The 18,982-nt window shown below is 46.7% G+C and overlaps 1 protein-coding gene across 1 annotated transcript in view; it reads right to left on the minus strand.

Annotated features, from left to right (window-relative positions):
• cpne4b (copine IVb) overlaps positions 1–18,982 on the minus strand; it is a 308,216-nt gene that overhangs the window by 35,301 nt on the left and 253,933 nt on the right. The window contains exons 8-10 of the mRNA XM_080215148.1: positions 8,361–8,459; positions 8,170–8,256; positions 4,627–4,686 (exon numbers count right to left, since the gene is read on the minus strand). Of these exons, the coding sequence (XP_080071274.1) occupies positions 4,627–4,686; positions 8,170–8,256; positions 8,361–8,459 (246 nt within the window). The remainder of the gene's footprint in view (positions 1–4,626; positions 4,687–8,169; positions 8,257–8,360; positions 8,460–18,982) is intronic.

Here is an 18,982-nt window from a genome sequence, read left to right on the forward strand (position 1 = left end):
TTGGGGGCGATGGTTTAGTGGCATTGTTGCTCAACTATTAATCCAGAGACTCAGCTAATGTTCTGGGGACCCAGGTTCCAATCCCACCACTGCAGATGGTGGAATTTGAATTCAATAAAAAAAATCTGGAACTAAGAATCTACTGATGACCACGAAACCATTGTCGATTGTGGTTAAAAACCCATCTGGTTCATTAATGTCCTTTAGGGAAAGAAATCTGCCGTCCTTACCTGGTCTGGCCTACATGTGACTCCAGAGCCACAGCAATGTGGTTGACTCTCAACTGCCCTCTGAACAAGGACAATTAGGGATAGGCAATAAATACTGGCCAATCGATGATACCCATGCCCCACGAATGAATAAAAAGGTCGTGCTCATGCACAAGTGATGTGACTATTCCTTGAGATGCCACATAATCCATTGGAGGAGATACTACTCTCGATGGGGATCGTGAATTGGGAAACTGGGTTACTGCCAGAATTCTCGATTGAAATGAGGGGATGGTAGCATGTTGATAATCTTACTGGATTAGTATTGCAGCGGCCTGCACTAATACTCTAGAGTTATGAGTTCAAATCCCACTACAGCAGCTGAGTGAATTTAATTAATTAATAATCTGGAATAAAATGTTAGTCTCATTAATAATGACCATGAGACGACAGGATTAGTGTCGAAACCCATCTGGTTCACTAAAGCCCTACAGGGGAGGAAATCTGCTGTCCTTAAAGAGTCTGGCCTACAGATAAGTTTAGAAATTTGGTTGACTCTGAAATGGCCTCGTGAACCACTCTGATCATTTCCACAGTTTGACGGTGAACGTCTTGATTGATGCAGCATAGTCACACGATGATTGTTGATCGAGTATTCCCTTTCTCGCTCGGCTGGTTCGCCTCAACCTGTGCCACACCCCCGTCCCACAGAGAGCTCGTGTGTGCTGTCCAGCCCATTCCGGTCAGTGCTGCCTGGGGACTGAGGGTCACAATCCACAGGGTTCATAAGAGAGAGTGAACAAGGAGCAGCAGAATGGCACCTCGAGATTGCTCCTTGATGCATCGCATTGTCCAGAGGCCAGATTCCGTCAAATTTGTCTCATTTAATTAATTTTGTTTCACATTTAGAAATATCGCTCGACTGCTATCTGCAGTTAAATTCAATAGTTTAACTGGTCAGGCTATAAACTTGATGCAATATTAATAGCTGCCCAGTACCAGGTAAATTACTGTCTGCGTGTGAAGGGATTAGATCACCCACCTTTGGGGGGAAAGTAGGGCAGGCGAGAAAGAAAATAGATTATATTTACAAAGGAATAACACTCTATAAAAGGGCTGGGTTTCCATGGTGACCTGCATACTCCTGTACCTCCTCGTGTCCTCACAAACAAGTTTCTGACAAACTCTCAGGCAACTGGGTTCTAACTTAAAAAATCTATCGGTGTCGCGCACCTCCTCTGCCCCACCTCATTGCATTTTAATCCAAATCCTCACCAACCCTTGAGCTGGCCAGTGGAATCCAGTGGGGCAGCAGTCTATAGAGTCCATAGATTCCCTGCAGTGCAGAAGGAGGTCTTTCAGCCCATCTAAGCTGTGCCCACCCCAGGCCCTGTCCCCCAAACTCCACATATTTACCCTGCTAATTCCCTGACACTTTAGTATGGCCAATCCAGCTGACCTGCACATCTCTGAACTGTAGAAGGAAACTGGAGCACCCGAGGGAAACCCACGCAGACATGGGGAGAACGTGCAAACTCCACACAGACAATGATCCGAGGACAGAATTGAACCCGGGTCCCTGGCACTGCGAAGCAGCAGTGCTATCCACCTTGCTGCCCCGAATCCGAGGGTCTTCTGAAGCACAGTTCCAGAATGACCCCAGCTAAAGTTCACTGAATAACGGAATATTTAGCTGTCTGGATTGTCAGGGCAGTTGATAGCTTCCTGATCCTTAAGCCCAACTCTTTCACACCCTACCATCTCCTTGGAGCTTGGTGTCAAATGTTATTTGCTAACCGCTCCTGTTGAAGTGTTTCGATTTGCTACCCTAAAGGCGGTATATAAATGTAGGTTGTTGTTGTCCTTGGTCAGCCTTGTGGTCTGCAGGTACGTGGGAAGAGTAACTACCACACTGTCCCCACCGCCATCACTAGACACTCAGGGGAAGGCACTGGGAAGTTGGTTAAGGTCTGGGCAGAGCGGAGCCAACCTCTCCATTCATCGCTCCAGCCAACATTTCCCAGAGGTGTTGAGCGTACAACATCAACGCTATATTTATGTAGTGCCTTTAATGTAATAAAATGCACAAAGGCACTCCCATTGGGAACAAAATCTGGCCCTGAGCCAGCTGGGGTGAAATTAGGACTTGTGACCTCAGGGAGGTAGGCTTAGAGGTGTGTCTTCAAGGAGAGAAGTGGGATAGGAAGGTGGGGAGCTATAGGGAGGGAACGACACAGTGTAGGCTCTAGGCAGCTGGAGGCTTGGCTACCAATGGTGCAGCGATTCAAATCAGAGATGCACAAGGTGCCAGGATAAGACACCACATGCAATCATCTGCACCTTCATGCCAATGAGATGTTCTGGTCTCACCGATAGCACACCCTTGCCATGGATTTCCCAGTGGCGGGGAGATGGAGTCAATGGGAAATCCCATTGTCAATGGCAGGGCAAGATCCCACTATCTGTCTATCTCAGCCTTGAACATACTTAATGACCCAGTCTCTACAGCCCTCTGCGGTGAAGAATTCCACATATTCACTACCCTCAGAGAGAAGAAATTCTTCTCACCTCACTCTTAAAGAGGAGCACAGATAATCACGGCATGTTGGCACTGTGATTAGCACTGCTGCTTCACAGCGCCAGGGACCTGGGTTCAATTCCAGCCTCGGGTCGCTGGCTGTGTGGAGTTTGCACATTCTCCCCATGTCTTCTGAGTGCTCCAGTTTCCTCCCACACTCCAAAGATATGTGGGTTAGGTTGACTGGTTATGCTAAGTTGACTCTAGCGTCAGGGAGATTGGCAGGATAAATATGTAGGGTTACCTGGATAGAATGGGATTGTGGTTGGTGCAGACTCAATGGGTTGAATGGCCTCCTTCTGCACTGTAGGCATTCCAAGATAATTTGAGAGGGTCATGGGACTGGCGGAGTTGGCGAGGTGAGGCCATGGAGGGATTTTCTTAAAAAGAGGAATTTAACATTCTTGACAGTCAGGCACTTTGGGTTAGCGAGCATGAGTGATAGGGGAACAGGACTCTCTGTGAGTAAGGGTAGGGGCAGCTGGAGTCACAGAATCCTCCAGTGCAGAAGGCTGCCATTCGGCCCATCGAGTCTACACCAACACAATCCCAGGGCCTATCCCCATAACGCCATCCATTTATCCTAGTTAGTCCCTCCGACGCTAAGGGGCAATTTAACATGGCCAATCCACCTAACCTGCACATCTTTGGAATGTGGGAGGAAACCGGGGCACTCGGAAGAAACCCACGCAGACACGGGGAGAATGTGCAAACTTCACACAGACAGTGATCCAGGCTGGGAATCAAACCCACATTCCTGGGCGCTGTGGGGCAGCAGTGCGAACCACGGTGCCACCCGAGTTTTGGATGGGTTGAAGTTGAGGGAAAGAACTGCCTGGGAATCCAACAAAAGCTACAAGGAAAGGATGTAAGCAGCCTTTTGGAATAGTGGGGAATGATGCTGTCAGTTACTGGCCTCACCTGGGTGAGAAGCCGCAGACAAGCAGCTGGAAACCACCCCCCCCCCACTCTTTAAATTGAACGCTAAAGAGGCACTGGGGTTTAAACTGGTCACGTGCAGCGCCTTAGCCTAACATCCATTTCATCCCAGTTGACATTAACTCTTGCGTCTCTTACCTGGATGCGGGTTGAGGCGTTTTACTGCTGACCAGAAATTTAAACAGAAGCCCATACAGATACCGAACCTTACCAAACACATCCTCCCGTCAGCCAGCTTGTGGAGGAGACCTGATCGGTGCGGTGGAGACGCAGGGCTCCATCTTACTGGCCCTTCACACCACCTTCCCGCTGCAGCAAGGCGGGAAAATTTGGCGCCCAGCCAAATCTCCGTTCCCTGCGACGAGATGGGAAAATCCGATCGGCCCGAACGGCCTGTTTTACTTTGACAGCTCCTCCTGCGCCCAACCAAGGCCATTCAGCCCCTCGAGCCTTCTCCTCCAGTTCAAAAGATTGCAGCTGATCTGATCTGATCTGTCTGCCCCCACCATAACCCTCGACTCCCCTTGTTGAATAGAAATCGGTCTAATTTAGACTGGAATTTATTCAAGGAACCAGGCTCCACTGCTCGCTATGGGAAAGAGAATTCCAAAGACTAATGACACTGGCCCTAATTAAGATCATCAGGGTGCTTTATATGTATTTAGTTGATGTGAATGGGCAGAACTGATCGCACAAGACAGCTTCAAGAGGTGAGACGCACAACGTCAAAGACTGATGGAAGTCACTTGATTCTATCATGCCCTTTGTCCAATTAATCCTTTTCTCAACCATGTATCATCCTCATATTCACCCGGGTTAATAGGTTTCAGCAATTGTAGCAAGCTGGGTCAGGACTGGATTTTAATTTGGATTAAAATCTTGTAATGAAGAGTCACTTACTGTGAACTGGATCTGACATCCACCCATGATATAATCGAGGAAGGAATGCATCTTGTGGATCTGCAGGTCGGAAAAAACTTGGATTATGTTCAGAGAGAGAATCATCACCTTCACTCAGGCAATGGTTAATGACAACCAGCACAATGATAAAGTGTTTTAAAATGCATTACTGTCAACAGCAGCAGTATCATCAGGGCGATGGAAGCACAGAGGTCAGCAGTTTATTCCCTGTCATATGAATAACCATTTGTCAAACACAAATACTGAATAAGGAAGCAGAGGTCCAATGGACAGAATCCTCATATAACCCCTCCACCCTGCAATAATCCCTCCACCCTCCACCCTGCAATAACCCCTCCACCCTGCACACCGCAATAACCCCTGCACACTGCAATAACCCCTCCACCCTGCACACCGCAATAACCCCTGCACACCGCAATAACCCCTCCACCCTGCACACCGCAATAACCCCTGCACACTGCAATAACCCCTCCACCCTGCACACTGCAATAACCCCTCCACCCTGCACACTGCAATAACCCCTCCACCCTCCACACTGCAATAACCCCTCCACCCTGCACACCGCAATAACCCCTCCACACCGCAATAACCCCTCCACCCTGCACACTGCAATAACCCCTCCACCCTCCACACTGCAATAACCCCTCCACCCTCCACACTGCAATAACCCCTCCACCCTCCACACTGCAATAACCCCTCCACCCTCCACACCGCAATAACCCCTCCACCCTCCACACTGCAATAACCCCTCCACCCTCCACACTGCAATAACCCCTCCACCCTCCACACTGCAATAACCCCTCCACCCTCCACACTGCAATAACCCCTCCACCCTCCACACCGCAATAACCCCTCCACCCTCCACACCGCAATAGCCCCTCCACCCTCCACACTGCAATAACCCCTCCACCCTCCACACTGCAATAACCCCTCCACCCTCCACACCGCAATAGCCCCTCCACCCTCCACACTGCAATAACCCCTCCACCCTGCACACCGCAATAGCCCCTCCACCCTCCACACTGCAATAACCCCTCCACACCGCAATAGCCCCTCCACCCTGCAATAACCCCTCCACCCTGCACACTGCAATAGCCCCTCCACACTGCCCGCTGCAATAACCCCTCCACCCTGCACACTGCAATAGCTCCCCCCACACTGCACACTGGGTGACACAGCCAGAGTCTCAATGGCCTGGGTGATCTTAGCTTTCCAATTAATCTGCAGTTTTGTAGATTTTAGACAGATATTTGATTAACGAGTGAGTGGAGCATTATGAAGGGGTAGTGGGGATGGGCAGGAAAGTGGAGTTTGAACCACAATCAGGTCAACCATGAGGGGGCAGTCCAGGGGCCGAATGTCCTACTCCTTTTTATGAAATTGGTCTTCATATCCGTTGACCCGGTATTTACCCATCAGATACTGGCACTCTTTCTCGGGGAGGACTCCTTAGCTCAAGGAGCCTCACACTAGGGACAGGCGGCAACATTTAAAATCGAATTTGTCAACAACATCTTTTTGGAAGAAGTATTTCCTTCCCGATGGGAAACCTGCATTTCCCTAACTTGCTTTGCAAGCTCAGGATGTCCTAAAGTGCGTTCTAACCAGTGAATTGCTTCTCAATTACTGCCATACTTCCGAATTTTGGGAATGTAGGAGGGGTGCAGCCATACATTGATAACTCCCGTGGACAGCCAAGTGTAAAGACCAAATAACACGTTATGGTGATGCTACGATCGGCCAGGACACTAGGGATAAATCCCTTGCTCTTCAGAAATAATACCACGGTGTTTTATGTCCATTTGAAGGGGCAAGAGGCAGGACCTCAACTCAACAATGTCAACCTCAGCCAGATAAGAAACTTGGTGCCAGAAATTTCCTCCTAATTCTCAATGCTTTGTCTGTTATATTCAACACATTCAAACGCTGCTCTGTGCTACTGAATAATGGGAAGGCGATGGCCCAGTGGTATTATTGCTAGACTATTAATCCAGAAGCTCAACTGGTATTCTGGGGACCTGGGTTCAGCAGCATGGCACAGTGGTTAGCACTGCTGCCTCACAGCGCCAGGTAGCTGGGTTCAATTCCGGCCTCGGGTGACTGTGTGTGGAGTTTGCACATTCTCCCTGTGTCTGCGTGGGTTTCCTCTGGGTGCCCCAGTTTCCTCCCACATTCCAAACATGTGCAAGTTAGATGAATTGGCCATGCCAAATTGTCCCTTAATGTCAGTGCGATTAGCAGGATAAAAACGTGGGGTTATGGGGATCGGGCCTGGGTGGGATTGTTGTTGGTGCACACTTGATGGGCCGAAAGGCCCCCTTCTGCACTGTAGGGATTTTATGGTTCTAGAGCAGATGGCAGATGGTGGAATTTGAATTCAGTAAAACATCTGGAATTAAGAATCTACTGATGAAACCATTTTTGATTGTCGAAAAAACCCATCTTTTTCACTAATGCCCTTTAGGGAAGGAAATCTGCCATCCTTACCTGGTCTGGCCTACATGTGACTCCAGAGCCAACAGCAATGTGGTTGACTCTCAACTGCCCTCTGAACAAGGGCAACTAGGGATGGGCAATAAATGCTGGCCAGCCAATGATAACCATGAGCTACAAATGAATAAAGAAAAATTCCTGACCTCTTTCCATACATTACCGTAATTGTTTTGTGATGACTTTAATCAGGCTGGTTAGACTATGAACTCCCTGATTAAGGACCAAATTGATGGCCAACGAGGGAACCTGCTGCTTTGTACTTAACCAGGCGTGTCAGTTCCTCTGGGACTCTGAGTGTAGATGACTAACTGAGAGCACTCTGTATGCTGCTGTCAGACTTGTAAATAAAGGGATTTTGGTGAAAGGACTTTTGCCTCCGAGGACTTATTTCAGTTCTCAGAGTCAACCGTGACACCATCTCCAGCTCCACACAGGGCGGGCTGAGCTCAGGGGCAAATTTCTGCAAAAAAAGGTCAACAACATTTCATTCATTTGCAGACAAACACAAAATGAAGTGTTTACTAAGCCAATCGAGCGTAAGCAGGGATCTTTCAAATGAAGATATAAAATTCTGATTTGAGGTATACTGGTTGATGCAAATATAACTTGCTTTCCCTCAATCTTGGAGTCTGGGAGCTGATCTGATCAAAGGGGTTTAAAATGCAGGAAGGATCCTCCAGAGCCACTACAGAGACACCGCAGTGGTTAGCACTGCTGCCTCACAGCGCCAGGGACTCAGGTTCAATTCCTGTCTGGGGTCACTATCTGTGTGAACTTTGCATGTTCTCCCCATGAAGAAATTTCAGCTACTACCCATCGCAAATGGCCACCCCTGCTTCTGAGACAATGACCCCTCCATCTAGACTAAGACTCTCCAGCCCTGGAGGGAGTGGGGGGGGGGGAAGAGAACAACCACTCCACAAAGGTGAGATCTACCTGAACGGTCTCTCTTATCACCATGTAAGGTTTTAGATTTTCCTAACAGCTCGTATCTCCGGCCAGGCAGGGGAGACAAAAGAAGAGGCTGACCTTACAGAGGTTGAGAATGACGATGCCGGAGTTCTTGTAATTTTTCTTCTTTGTTTTGTATTTCTGGTTGATGCACTCCCACTGGACCTGGAATGAGAAAGGTTCCATGCAAGAACAACACGGCTGACATGGGTTGGTGGTAAAGACATACAGTAAGTTTAAAATGCAAAAAAGAAAAGGTTTTTCTCCACCTGTCTGCCATCCATTGCCCCACGCATTTCTACAAAGTTTGATGTAAATTCTCCGATAAAGTCGTGTTTACCATTGGAATCCCAGTCCCAGACTATCAACTGAAAGATAAGAACACGACACATGAGGATGGTCACATACAGGCAATGCTTCTTAAAAAAAAATTTAGATCCCATTCAGTTCAGAATCACTCAGTACATCCTTTGAGAATCAGTTCTACACATTTAAAACACCAAGGCTTTCATTTAGTCATAATCATTTAATCATAATCTGCAATGGAACACTCTTCCTCAGAAAGCAATGGCAAAATGAGTCATCATTGAGTTAATTCATGGCTGAGAGCTCAAGATCTGACTCGGTGGAAGTGAATGGTATAGATGTCGTTTCGGGAGGTTATCTCAGTTCACGAAAGGAATAGAATGTTATGCTGATGGGATTGGATGAGGTAAGTTGGGAAGAGATTCTCATGGAGGACAAATATCAACACAGACCAGTTGGGGAAGAATGGTCCTTTTCTGTGTGGGTAAAATCCATGTAATTATCTTAAAGCTGGCATGATATTGGGATGAAATGGTGAGGTAGCACACATTCCGTCATTCACTCATGGGACATGGGTCTCGTTGGCTAGGCCAACATTTATTGCCCATCCCTTTTGCCCTTGAGAAGATGGCGATGAGGCATTTCTGGAACCTCTGCAACCCATATAGGTGTAGGTACACCCACAATGCTGTTAGCGAGGGATTTCCAGGATTTTGAGCCAGCGACAGTGAAGGAACGGCGATATATTTCCAAGTCAGGGTGGTGGGTGGCTTGGAGGGGAAACTCCATGTGGTGGCGCTCGCAGGTATCTGCTGCCCTTGTCCTTCTAGATAGTAGTGATCGCAGGTTTGGAAGGTGTTGTTGAAGTCACCTTGCTGCCATGCATTTTGTGGATGGTACACACTGCAGTTAGTAATGGAGAGAGTGAATGTTCAATATGGTTGATGGGGTGCCACTCAAGTGAGCTGCTTTGTCCTGGATGGTGTTGAACGTCTTGAGTATTGTTAGAGCTGACCTCAACATGTTGAGTTGACCATCTCCACTATGGGATGTTACCTGGAGATGTAAAGCAGGGAGTGGGCCTTCCTCTGCTGGTCGGAAGGGAATACCTTGGGTCTGCTCTCACACACCCCCTGCTGGAACCTTATAGATTGCACCCAATAATTCCCCAGGCCCCAGATGATCTCTCAACTAGAACACGGCAATGTTTGGAAAAGATAGCACACTCAAAAACTAGTAAATCAGATTGAGATCTCCCCTCCATCACCACATCCTACATCTGGGGGGGCACAGTGGCACAGGGGTTAGCATTGCTGCCTCAGTGCCAGGGACCCGGGTTCGCTTCCCAGCTTGGGTCACTATCTGTGTGGATTCTGCACATTCTCCCCGTATCTGCATGGGTTTCCTCTGGGTGCTCTGGTTTCCTTCCATAACCCAAAGACATGCTAGTTAGGTGCATTGGCCATGCTAAATTCTCCCTCAATGTACCCGAACTGGGTCTGGAGTGTGGCAACTGGGGGATTTTCATAGTAACTTCATTATAGTGTAAATGTGAGCCTACATGTGACTAAAAAATTAACTCTTGATTAGTTGTCGGCTTCATAAACAGTTTAGGACTTTGCACACCTAAATTCAGTTAAATTTAGAAAACAATTTCTCAAACCAGGTAAGTAAACCTCTAGGGGAGCATTTATTGATTCTTATATTCTATTCAATGCAGATTATTAATACCCAGGGAACATGCAGTGCACGGCCAGTAACTGACAATGAGATTAGCTGATTGCTCTCCTGGATTCAGCGATCCAGACCCTCGGTTAATCACTCGAGGATTTCAGGATAGGAAAACTCGATGAAAAATGAACAACGCAAAAGCAAATTACTGCAGATACTGGAAATCTGAAACAAAAACTGAAAATGCTGGATAAGCTCAGCAGGTCTGGCAGCGTCTGTGGAGAGAGAAACAGAATTGACGTTGCAGGTCGGTGAGCTATCATCAGAACTGGACAAGATCAGAAAGGGATCAATGCTGGAGATTTTATAAAAGATTTAAGAGTGGATACAAAATATGCCAATTGGAAGTATGTGAAGACACTCGAACAAGCAGAAAGCTAATTGGACTTGGCATGATTTCAGATCAGGAGGAATTCTTTATTCAGTCTCCCAGTCCTGACACACCATCACTTATATCTGCTTGTGTATGGTGCCTGTGGGTTTAATGTGTGTGTGTGTGTGTGTGTGTGTGTGTGTGTGTGTGTGTGTGTGTGTGTGTGTGTGTGTGTGTGTGTGTGTGTTAGTGTTAGAGGGTGCGTCGGAGTAAATCTGTGAGAGAGAATGTGTGCAAGGATGAGTGTGTGATTGGCTGTGTTTCAATAGCGAACTACATCCTGGGGGGTTTACCATATAAATACTGTGGTACAAGACCTGGGAATCCTGTGCTGAATAAGTCACCTTCTGACTTCCCAAAACCTGTCCACAAGGCACAAGTCAGGAGTGTGACGGAATACTCTCCACTTGCCTGGATGAGTGCAGCTCTAACAACACTCAAGAACCTCAACACCAACCAGGATAAAGCAGCCCTCATGATTGCAACCCCTTCCATAAACTGATGCAGCAACAATAATCTCTCCCTCAATGTCAACAAAACAAAGATTATCATCGACTTCAGGAAGCATAGTGGAGAATATGCCCCTGTCTACATCAATGGGGACGAAGTAGGAAGGGTCAAGAGCTTCAAGTTTTTAGGTGTCCAGATCACCAACAGCCTGTCCTGGTCCCCCCGCATGCTGACACTATGGTTAAGAAAGCCCACCAACGCCTCTACTTTCTCAGAAGACTGAGGAAATTTGGCATGTCAGCAATGACTCTCACCAACTTTTACAGATGTGCCATGGAAAGCATTCTTTCTGGTTGTATCACAGCTTGGTATGGGCTCCTGCTCTGCCCAAGACCATAAGGAACTACAAAAGGCCATGAATGTAGCCCAATCCATCACACAAAACAGCCTCCCGTCCGTTGACTCTGTCCACACTTCCTGCTGCCTCGGCAAAGCAGCCAGCATAATTAAGGACCCCACACACCCCGTATGTTCTTTTTTCCACCTTCTTCCTTCAAGAAAAAGATACAATAGTCTGAGGTTACGTACCAACCGACTCAAGAACAGCCTGTTCCCTGCTGCCATCAGACTTTTGAATGGGCTTACCTTGCATTAAGTTGATCTTTCTCTATACCCCTAGCTATGACTATAACACCACATTCTGCGCTCTCTCATTTCCTTCTCTATGAACAGTATGTTTTGTCTGTATAGCACGCAAGAAACAATAATTTTACTGTATGCTAACATGTGACAATAATAAATCAAATCAAATCAAATCAAAAACATTCACTCCCTCCACCAGTGATGAACTGTGTCGACTATTTACAAGATGCACTGCAAGAACTCACCAAAGTTCCTCAGGTAACACTTCCCAAACCCGTGGGAACTTCCACCTAGAAGGACAAGGGCAGCAGATACATGGGAACACCACCACCTGCAAGTTCCCTCCAAGTCACTCACCATCCTGACTTGGAAAAATGTATCGCCGTTCCTTCCCCGTCACTAGGTCGAAATCATGGAACTCCCTGCTGTACAGCACTGGGACTGCAGGAGTTCAAGAAGGCAGCTCACCACCATCTTCTCAAGGACAATAAGGGATGGGCGATAAATGCTGGTCTAGCCAGCGACACCCACATCCCATGAATAAACTTTTAAAAAATAAAAATGTAGGGATCACCATGGGTGTGTGCACATAGATGTGTGTGAGAGAGAGAGACTGGTTATGTAGGAATGACTGGATCTGAGTGAGGGAGTGCGTGTGCATGCGTCATGTGTGTGTACATGTAAAACTGATTGCATGTGAGAGTGACTGCGTGTGTGAGATGTGTGAGTGTGTGTGTGACGTGTGACTGTGTTTTGTGTGTGTGTGTGTGTGCGCATGATGTGTGATTGTGTGTGTGTGCGGATGTGTGACCGTGTTTTGTGTGTGTGCGGATGTGTGACCGTGTTTTGTGTGTGTGCGGATGTGTGACTGTGTTGTGTGTGTGTGCGGATGTGTGACTGTGTTTTGTGTGTGTGTGTGCGTATGTGCGACTGTGTTGTGTGTGTGTGTGCGTGTGTGCGACTGTGTTGTGTGTGTGTGTGCGTGTGTGCGTGTGCGACTGTGTTGTGTGTGTGTGTGCGCGTGTGTGCGACTGTGTTGTGTGTGTGTGCGCGCGTGTGCGTGTGTGCGCGCGTGTGCGTGTGTGTGTGTGTGTGTGTGTGCGCGCGTGGATGCATGTGGGGGTGACACTGTGTGACTGTGAACTGCACACGTGTGCAGGCGTGTTTCTATTCACAGGCTGCCTGCGTTGTGTGGTGATGTAGCCAAGTTGTTCAGTGTGTTGTGTTGCGCTGGGTTGTAATTTGCAAAGAAAATGTAAGTCTAGTGATTCTTGGCAGCAGCACACGCGTGTATGAGATAGTGTGACCTAACGTTTTACTGCCACATGCATGGGCTGTTGATAAGTGACAGGAAAGTCGAGTATGTAGTGTGAGGTTATAGTGTCATAACCCAAGAGGAAATGTTGCTAAGTTACCAACAATCTGGATTGTTTGAGAGATGTTCAGAAGGCTTTTTATGCAAAGAAGCCATTGTATAATAAAATGTTATTTAATGATCCTTTATTTTAACGTTTACAGAATAAACAAAACCCTACTAACCTTTACACACTCTGAGAAATGATTAGGAAACAAGCATTCTGTCAACAAGAGATATTTATATTACCACCCTTCATTTACACAGAGGTGCAGTGTCACACTGCTTGATGAGATAATCACTGTCTGTTCATAAACAGCAGATGTTGCGGAACTCAAAGCTTGTTTTCAAATCCCTGCTTGGCTTCCCTATCTCCATCATCCCCACAACCCTCCGAGATTTCTGCACTGCTCCAGTTCTGACCCCGTTGGCAAGCCCAATTTTCATCGTTCCGTCATTGGCGCTGTGCCCCCAGTTGCCTGGACCCAAAGTTCTGGAATTCCCACCCTCAGTCTCTCCGTTTCTTCACCTCTCCCTCCTCCTTTCAGACATTCCTTTAAGCCGACCTCCTTTATCCAGCTTTTGGCATTCCGCCCAAATATCTCCCTCAGTGTCATATTTTACTTTAATAACGCCCCAGTGAATCGCCTTGGGATTTCAATTGTTTTAAAAGCGTTTCACAAATACGTCACTTTTTTTTTTAAAGCCGCGCTGTACCACAAACCCGGTCTTAAAAAACCGGTTATGAGAAATAGATTTGTGGGATCCATCAGTTAAGAAAGCCCACAATCACCTCTACTTTCTCAGAAGACTAAGGAAATTTGGCATGTCCGCTACGACTCTCAACAACTTCTACAGATGCACCATAGAAAGCATTCTTTCTGGTTGTATCACAGCTTGGTATGGGCTCCTGCTCTGCCCAAGACCGCAAGAAACTACAAATGGTTATGAATGAAGCCCCAATCCATTACACAAACCAGCCTCCCATCCATTGACTCTGTCTACACTTCCCGCTGCCTTGGCAAAGCAGCCAGCATAATTAAGTACCCCACATACCCTGGACATTCTCTCTTCCACCTTCTTCCATCAGGAGAAAGATACAAAAGCCTGAGGTCACGTACCAACCGACTCAAAAACAGCTTAGTCCCTGCTGCCATCAGATTTCTGAATGAACTTACCTTGCATTAAGTTGATCTTTCTCTACACTCTAGCTATGACTGTAATACTACATTCTGCACTCTCTCTTTTCCTTCTCCTGATGTACTGTATGAATGGTACGCTTTGTCTGTATAGTGTGCAAGAAACAATACTTTTCACTGTATACTAATATATGCAATAATAATAAATCAAATCCAATTTAGAAAACAAAGCTGGTATTTGTGTGGTAAATTGATCACATATTTGACAGAAACCATTTAAGTTTGTTGGGAGCTGCATATCTTCACACGCAGAAGGTGTGTCCACTGTGGGAAAATGCCATTTTTCAAAATTAAACATGGAGATGTTGCCATAGAGAATCTGTCAGCAACCTGACACATTCTCCACAGCAACACCTCCACCAATCAGGGCTGACTTGCCAACAAATTAGCATCCCTTTCCTCATGCAGTATAAATTGTTGCTTCCTTTGAAATTTGATATTCTTCTATCTGTCCTCATTAGTTAAAGATGAAAAACTTTGACAGCATGTCTCTCTTTTCAGCAATTATCTCGTTCTCTGGTACCCAGTGACTATTTATTTTTGCTCCCCAGCAGCACTGTGGGTGTACCTGCACCACTTGGGCTACAGCGGTTCAAGATGGCAACTCACCACCAACTTGTCACAGGCAATTAGGGATGGACAATAAATGTTGGCCTAACCAGTGATGCCCACATCCCACAAACTAATAAAAAAAAATTGTTCGTCTCACCTTCCAGCGAAGTAACTTTGTGTTTTCCCACACAGGCCAATCCAACGATACAATATCTGCTAATCTCAGATATCAACCTCTCTACTCACAGAGGGCAGTGCCCTCCATTTTCAGCATAACTTACCAACTGAGCCTCCCTTTAGGCCCATGATGACAGATAGGAGGAGATAACCAACCTCCGTACCCATGGCAACAAACACCTCGTCTCCCTCAGCAAGACTCATCACCACTTAGTACAACAACTCACATTCATATAGTTTTTAAAGTTTATTTATCACTGTCACAACTGGACTTATGTTAACACTGCAATGAAGTTACTGTGAAAATCCCCTAGTCACCACACTCCGGTGCCTGTTCGGGTACACAGAGGGGGAATTTAACATGGCCAATGCACCTAACCAGCACGTCTTTTGGACTGTGAGAGGAAAACGGAGCACCCGGAGGAAACCCACACAGACACGGGGAGAACATGCAGACAGTGACCCAAGGCTGGAATTGAACACAGGTCCCTGGTGCTGTGAGGCAGCAGTGTTGATCACTGTACCGCCAAATAGCACCTTTAATGAGGTAAAACTTGACATCTTGACCAAACCGTGACACCGAATCATTACTGGTGATATTAGGAATAGAGAGGTAGGTTTCTGAGGAGGAGGGACGGGTTTCAGGAGAATGCCAGAGGTTTGAAGTGATTAAAATCAGGATTGTGCAATCAGCCTGAATTGAAAGCAAGTAAAGATCTGGAAAGGTTTGAGGCTTGGAGATTAGAGAAATTGGGGGGGGCTGGGGGCTGGGGGCTGGGGGAGGGGGGAGGGGGAGGGGGGAGGGGGATTTGGAAACAAGGTGGAGGTCATTGCTGTCCCTGCCCCATTAGAACACTGCATACATTCCAGCTGCTCTTTTGGACTGAATCAATGACTAATGTGGACTCTCCACAGCAACTGAGCAAGAAATGTCTTTCCCCTTTCTCAATCTGATTGTGTTGTACACTTGGATATCTCAGGTCAGAAAGACTTACCATAAAACTGCAGAATCCCTACAGACCCTCTGAGTTTGTACCCACTCTCCAAAAGAGAATCCCAACCAGAACCTCCCCTCTGCCCCATTCCCGTAGCTCCGCGTAATTACCATGGTCAATCCACCTCATCTTTGACAAAGGGTCATCTGGACTCGAAACATCAGCTCTTTTCTCTCCTTACAGATGCTCCCAGACTTTCTCTCTTTAGGTTTGAGATTTCAGCATCTGCAGTAACTTGCTTTTATCCATCTAATCTACACATCTTTGAACACTAAGGGGCAATTTAGTCTAGCCAAACCACCTAACCAGCTCATCTTTTGGACTGTGGGAAGAAACCGGAGCACTCGGAGGAAAGCCATGTAGACATAGGGAGAACGTGTAAACTCCGCACAGACATTGACCCAAGGCTGGGGATCAAACCTGTGTCCCTGGTGCTATGGGGCAGCAGTGCCAACCGCTATGCCACCGTGCCGCCCTGCATCCAACGGGCCTGGTTTTGGGTGATTAGTCCCTCGATAACGGACAAGTCATTTTGGGAGAGGAAGCTGCTGTTGGAAGACAGAACAACTCCTTAGTGACCCTTCTTTAAGAACTTGTGTCCATTTTGCTGTCTGGCAGTATCAGGGTGGATAGAAAGTTGCACCCAGACAGTCTACCACCCAGATGGGATCTGGCATGCTGACTGATTGCGCTGCTTGTATTTTTAGAAGCCATAAGCCAAACTCTGAGCTAAATCCTGCAGAAAACCACTTCTGGCTCTTAAGCAGCAGCCTATCTGAAACGATGTTGCAACAAAAGTGGCAGAGACATTGATTGAAGATTCCCTGATGGAATCCATTAAGATTCACCGGATAAAAATGTCATTTTCCACCGACAACAAAAACCATCAAACGAGATCTGCTGGGACTGCAATATTGCTTCTGTGCCCACAGGCTTAGTACAAAGTGAAGTCACCAATATCCTTGTGAAGATAAGAGCTAACAAGCCCACGAAATCATCCTTATATAAGAACCTAAAGCTTCCCAGTTCGGCATCCAACTGTTCCCTGAATCATTCCATTATCTTTGCTTCCACTGAGAATATCATTCTAAGGATTATTTATCCTGTGTGAACAGGTGTCTCCAAATGTCAGTCCAGATGCTGCACTTTGCATTTTGCAAGGTTCTGCAGTCATGCAAAAGTTAAGCTTTTCTATCCTGATCAGTAACTCAAGATAGCAGAATAAGATGCTATCACTCAGTAACACTCTCGCCTTGGAGTCAGACATTGTGACCTGGAGCCCAGATACTTTGAGGACAGCCCAGGGCATTTCCACTGACGTCCGGGGAGTCTGCTGCACCCACCGAGTCCCAAGTGGAGTTTGGTGCCAGAAATATGAATGACATGACCTGCCCAGGAGATGGTTTTCAATCACCAGTCCCTCAATGACCACATTTGATGTGCTCATATGTGGTTCAATAGATGAGTAATTGGGATGCTGGACTTCCATCAAATGCTCACCCTTCTGAATAGCGAGTTTACAAGATCAGAAAAAGTGCTCAAGAACATCTTTTAAAAATCAATTAATATATAGATAGAGCCCCTACAGTGCAGAAGGAGGCTATCTGGCCCATCAAAAATACGCAGACTCTCCAAGAGAGTATCTTATCCAGCCCTATCCCCCTACTTTATCCCCATAACCTTATGCATTTACCATGGCCAATCCCCCTCAACTACACATCTTGGGACACTAAGGGCAATTAAGTATGGACAATCCCCCTCACCTACACAGCTTGGGACACAAAGGCGCAATTTAGCATGGCCAATTAACCTAACCTGCACATCTTTGGATTATGGGAGGAAAGCAGAGGAAACCCACGCAGACACTGGGAGAATGTACAGACTCTACACAGACAGTGACCCAACGCTGGAATTGAACCTGTGTCCTTGGCACTGTGAGGCAGCAATGCTAACCACTCTGCCACCTCAATCAATCAAAAAATTCAATTAAACAACTGAAGGGCGGAAACAGAATAAAGGTGAAATTCACCTACAATATTGTCTCAAAATGAGCACTAGCAAATCAGCAGCTAGTTTTACACCATGCCCAATGAGAAAGAGTCTGGGATGGAGTGTAGAACGCGTGGTTGGTTCATTAACTATGTTTTACACTCAACTCAAGACCAAGTTATGATAACGAAGGAGGTGAAGGAAAGTGTTAAATTAAAAGCAGAGGAATTTAGAGTAGCTAAGAGCAGTGGACGAGAAGAGGATTGGGAAAGGTTTAAATGTCAACAAAGATTGACAAAGAAGTTGATAAAGGAGGGTAGGAGAAGCTATGAGGCTGGGCTAGCACTTAATATAAAAAAGGATAGCAAGAGTTTTTATAAATATATAAAAAGGAAGAGGCTGGCTAGGGTGAACGTTGGTCCTTTAGAGGATGAGAAAGGGGAGCTAGTGGTAGGGGATGGGGATATGGCTAAGGACTTGAATAACTTTTTTGTTTCTGTCTTCATGGAGGAGGACGTGAATAATTTGCCGGGTGTTAGCGATGGAAAGGTGGTAGGAATGGAGGGTCTTAATGACATTACTGTTACTAGAGAGGTGGTGCTCGACAGACTGGAGGGGCTGATTGTGGACAAGTCCCCAGGACCGGATGGAATGCATCCGAGGGTTCTGAAAGAAATGGCGGAGGTGATAGTGGATGCCTTGGTGGTTATTTTCCAGACGTCGCTGGATTCCGGGGAAGTGCCGGAAGATTGGAAAGCGGCTAATGTTACGCCGTTGTTTAAGAAGGGTGCCAGGCAAAAGGCGGGGAATTATAGGCCGGTTAGTTTAACGTCTGTGGTAGGTAAAATGTTAGAATCCGTCATTAAGGAGGAAATTGCGAGGCATCTTGAAGGGAATTGCTTGATAGGGCGGACGCAACACGGTTTCACTAAAGGGAAGTCGTGTCTGACAAATTTACTGGAGTTCTATGAGGATGTGTCTAGGGCAGTGGATAGAGGAGAGCCGGTGGATGTGGTCTTTCTGGATTTTCAGAAGGCGTTTGACAAGGTACCTCACAAGAGGTTATTGCAGAAGGTAAGGGGACATGGAGTTGGGGGTAGGGTGTTAGCGTGGATAGAGGATT

This window comes from Carcharhinus amblyrhynchos, chromosome 2 (assembly GCF_965287045.1).
Source record: "Carcharhinus amblyrhynchos chromosome 2, sCarAmb.v2.hapA, whole genome shotgun sequence".
Lineage (NCBI taxonomy): Eukaryota > Metazoa > Chordata > Chondrichthyes > Carcharhiniformes > Carcharhinidae > Carcharhinus > Carcharhinus amblyrhynchos.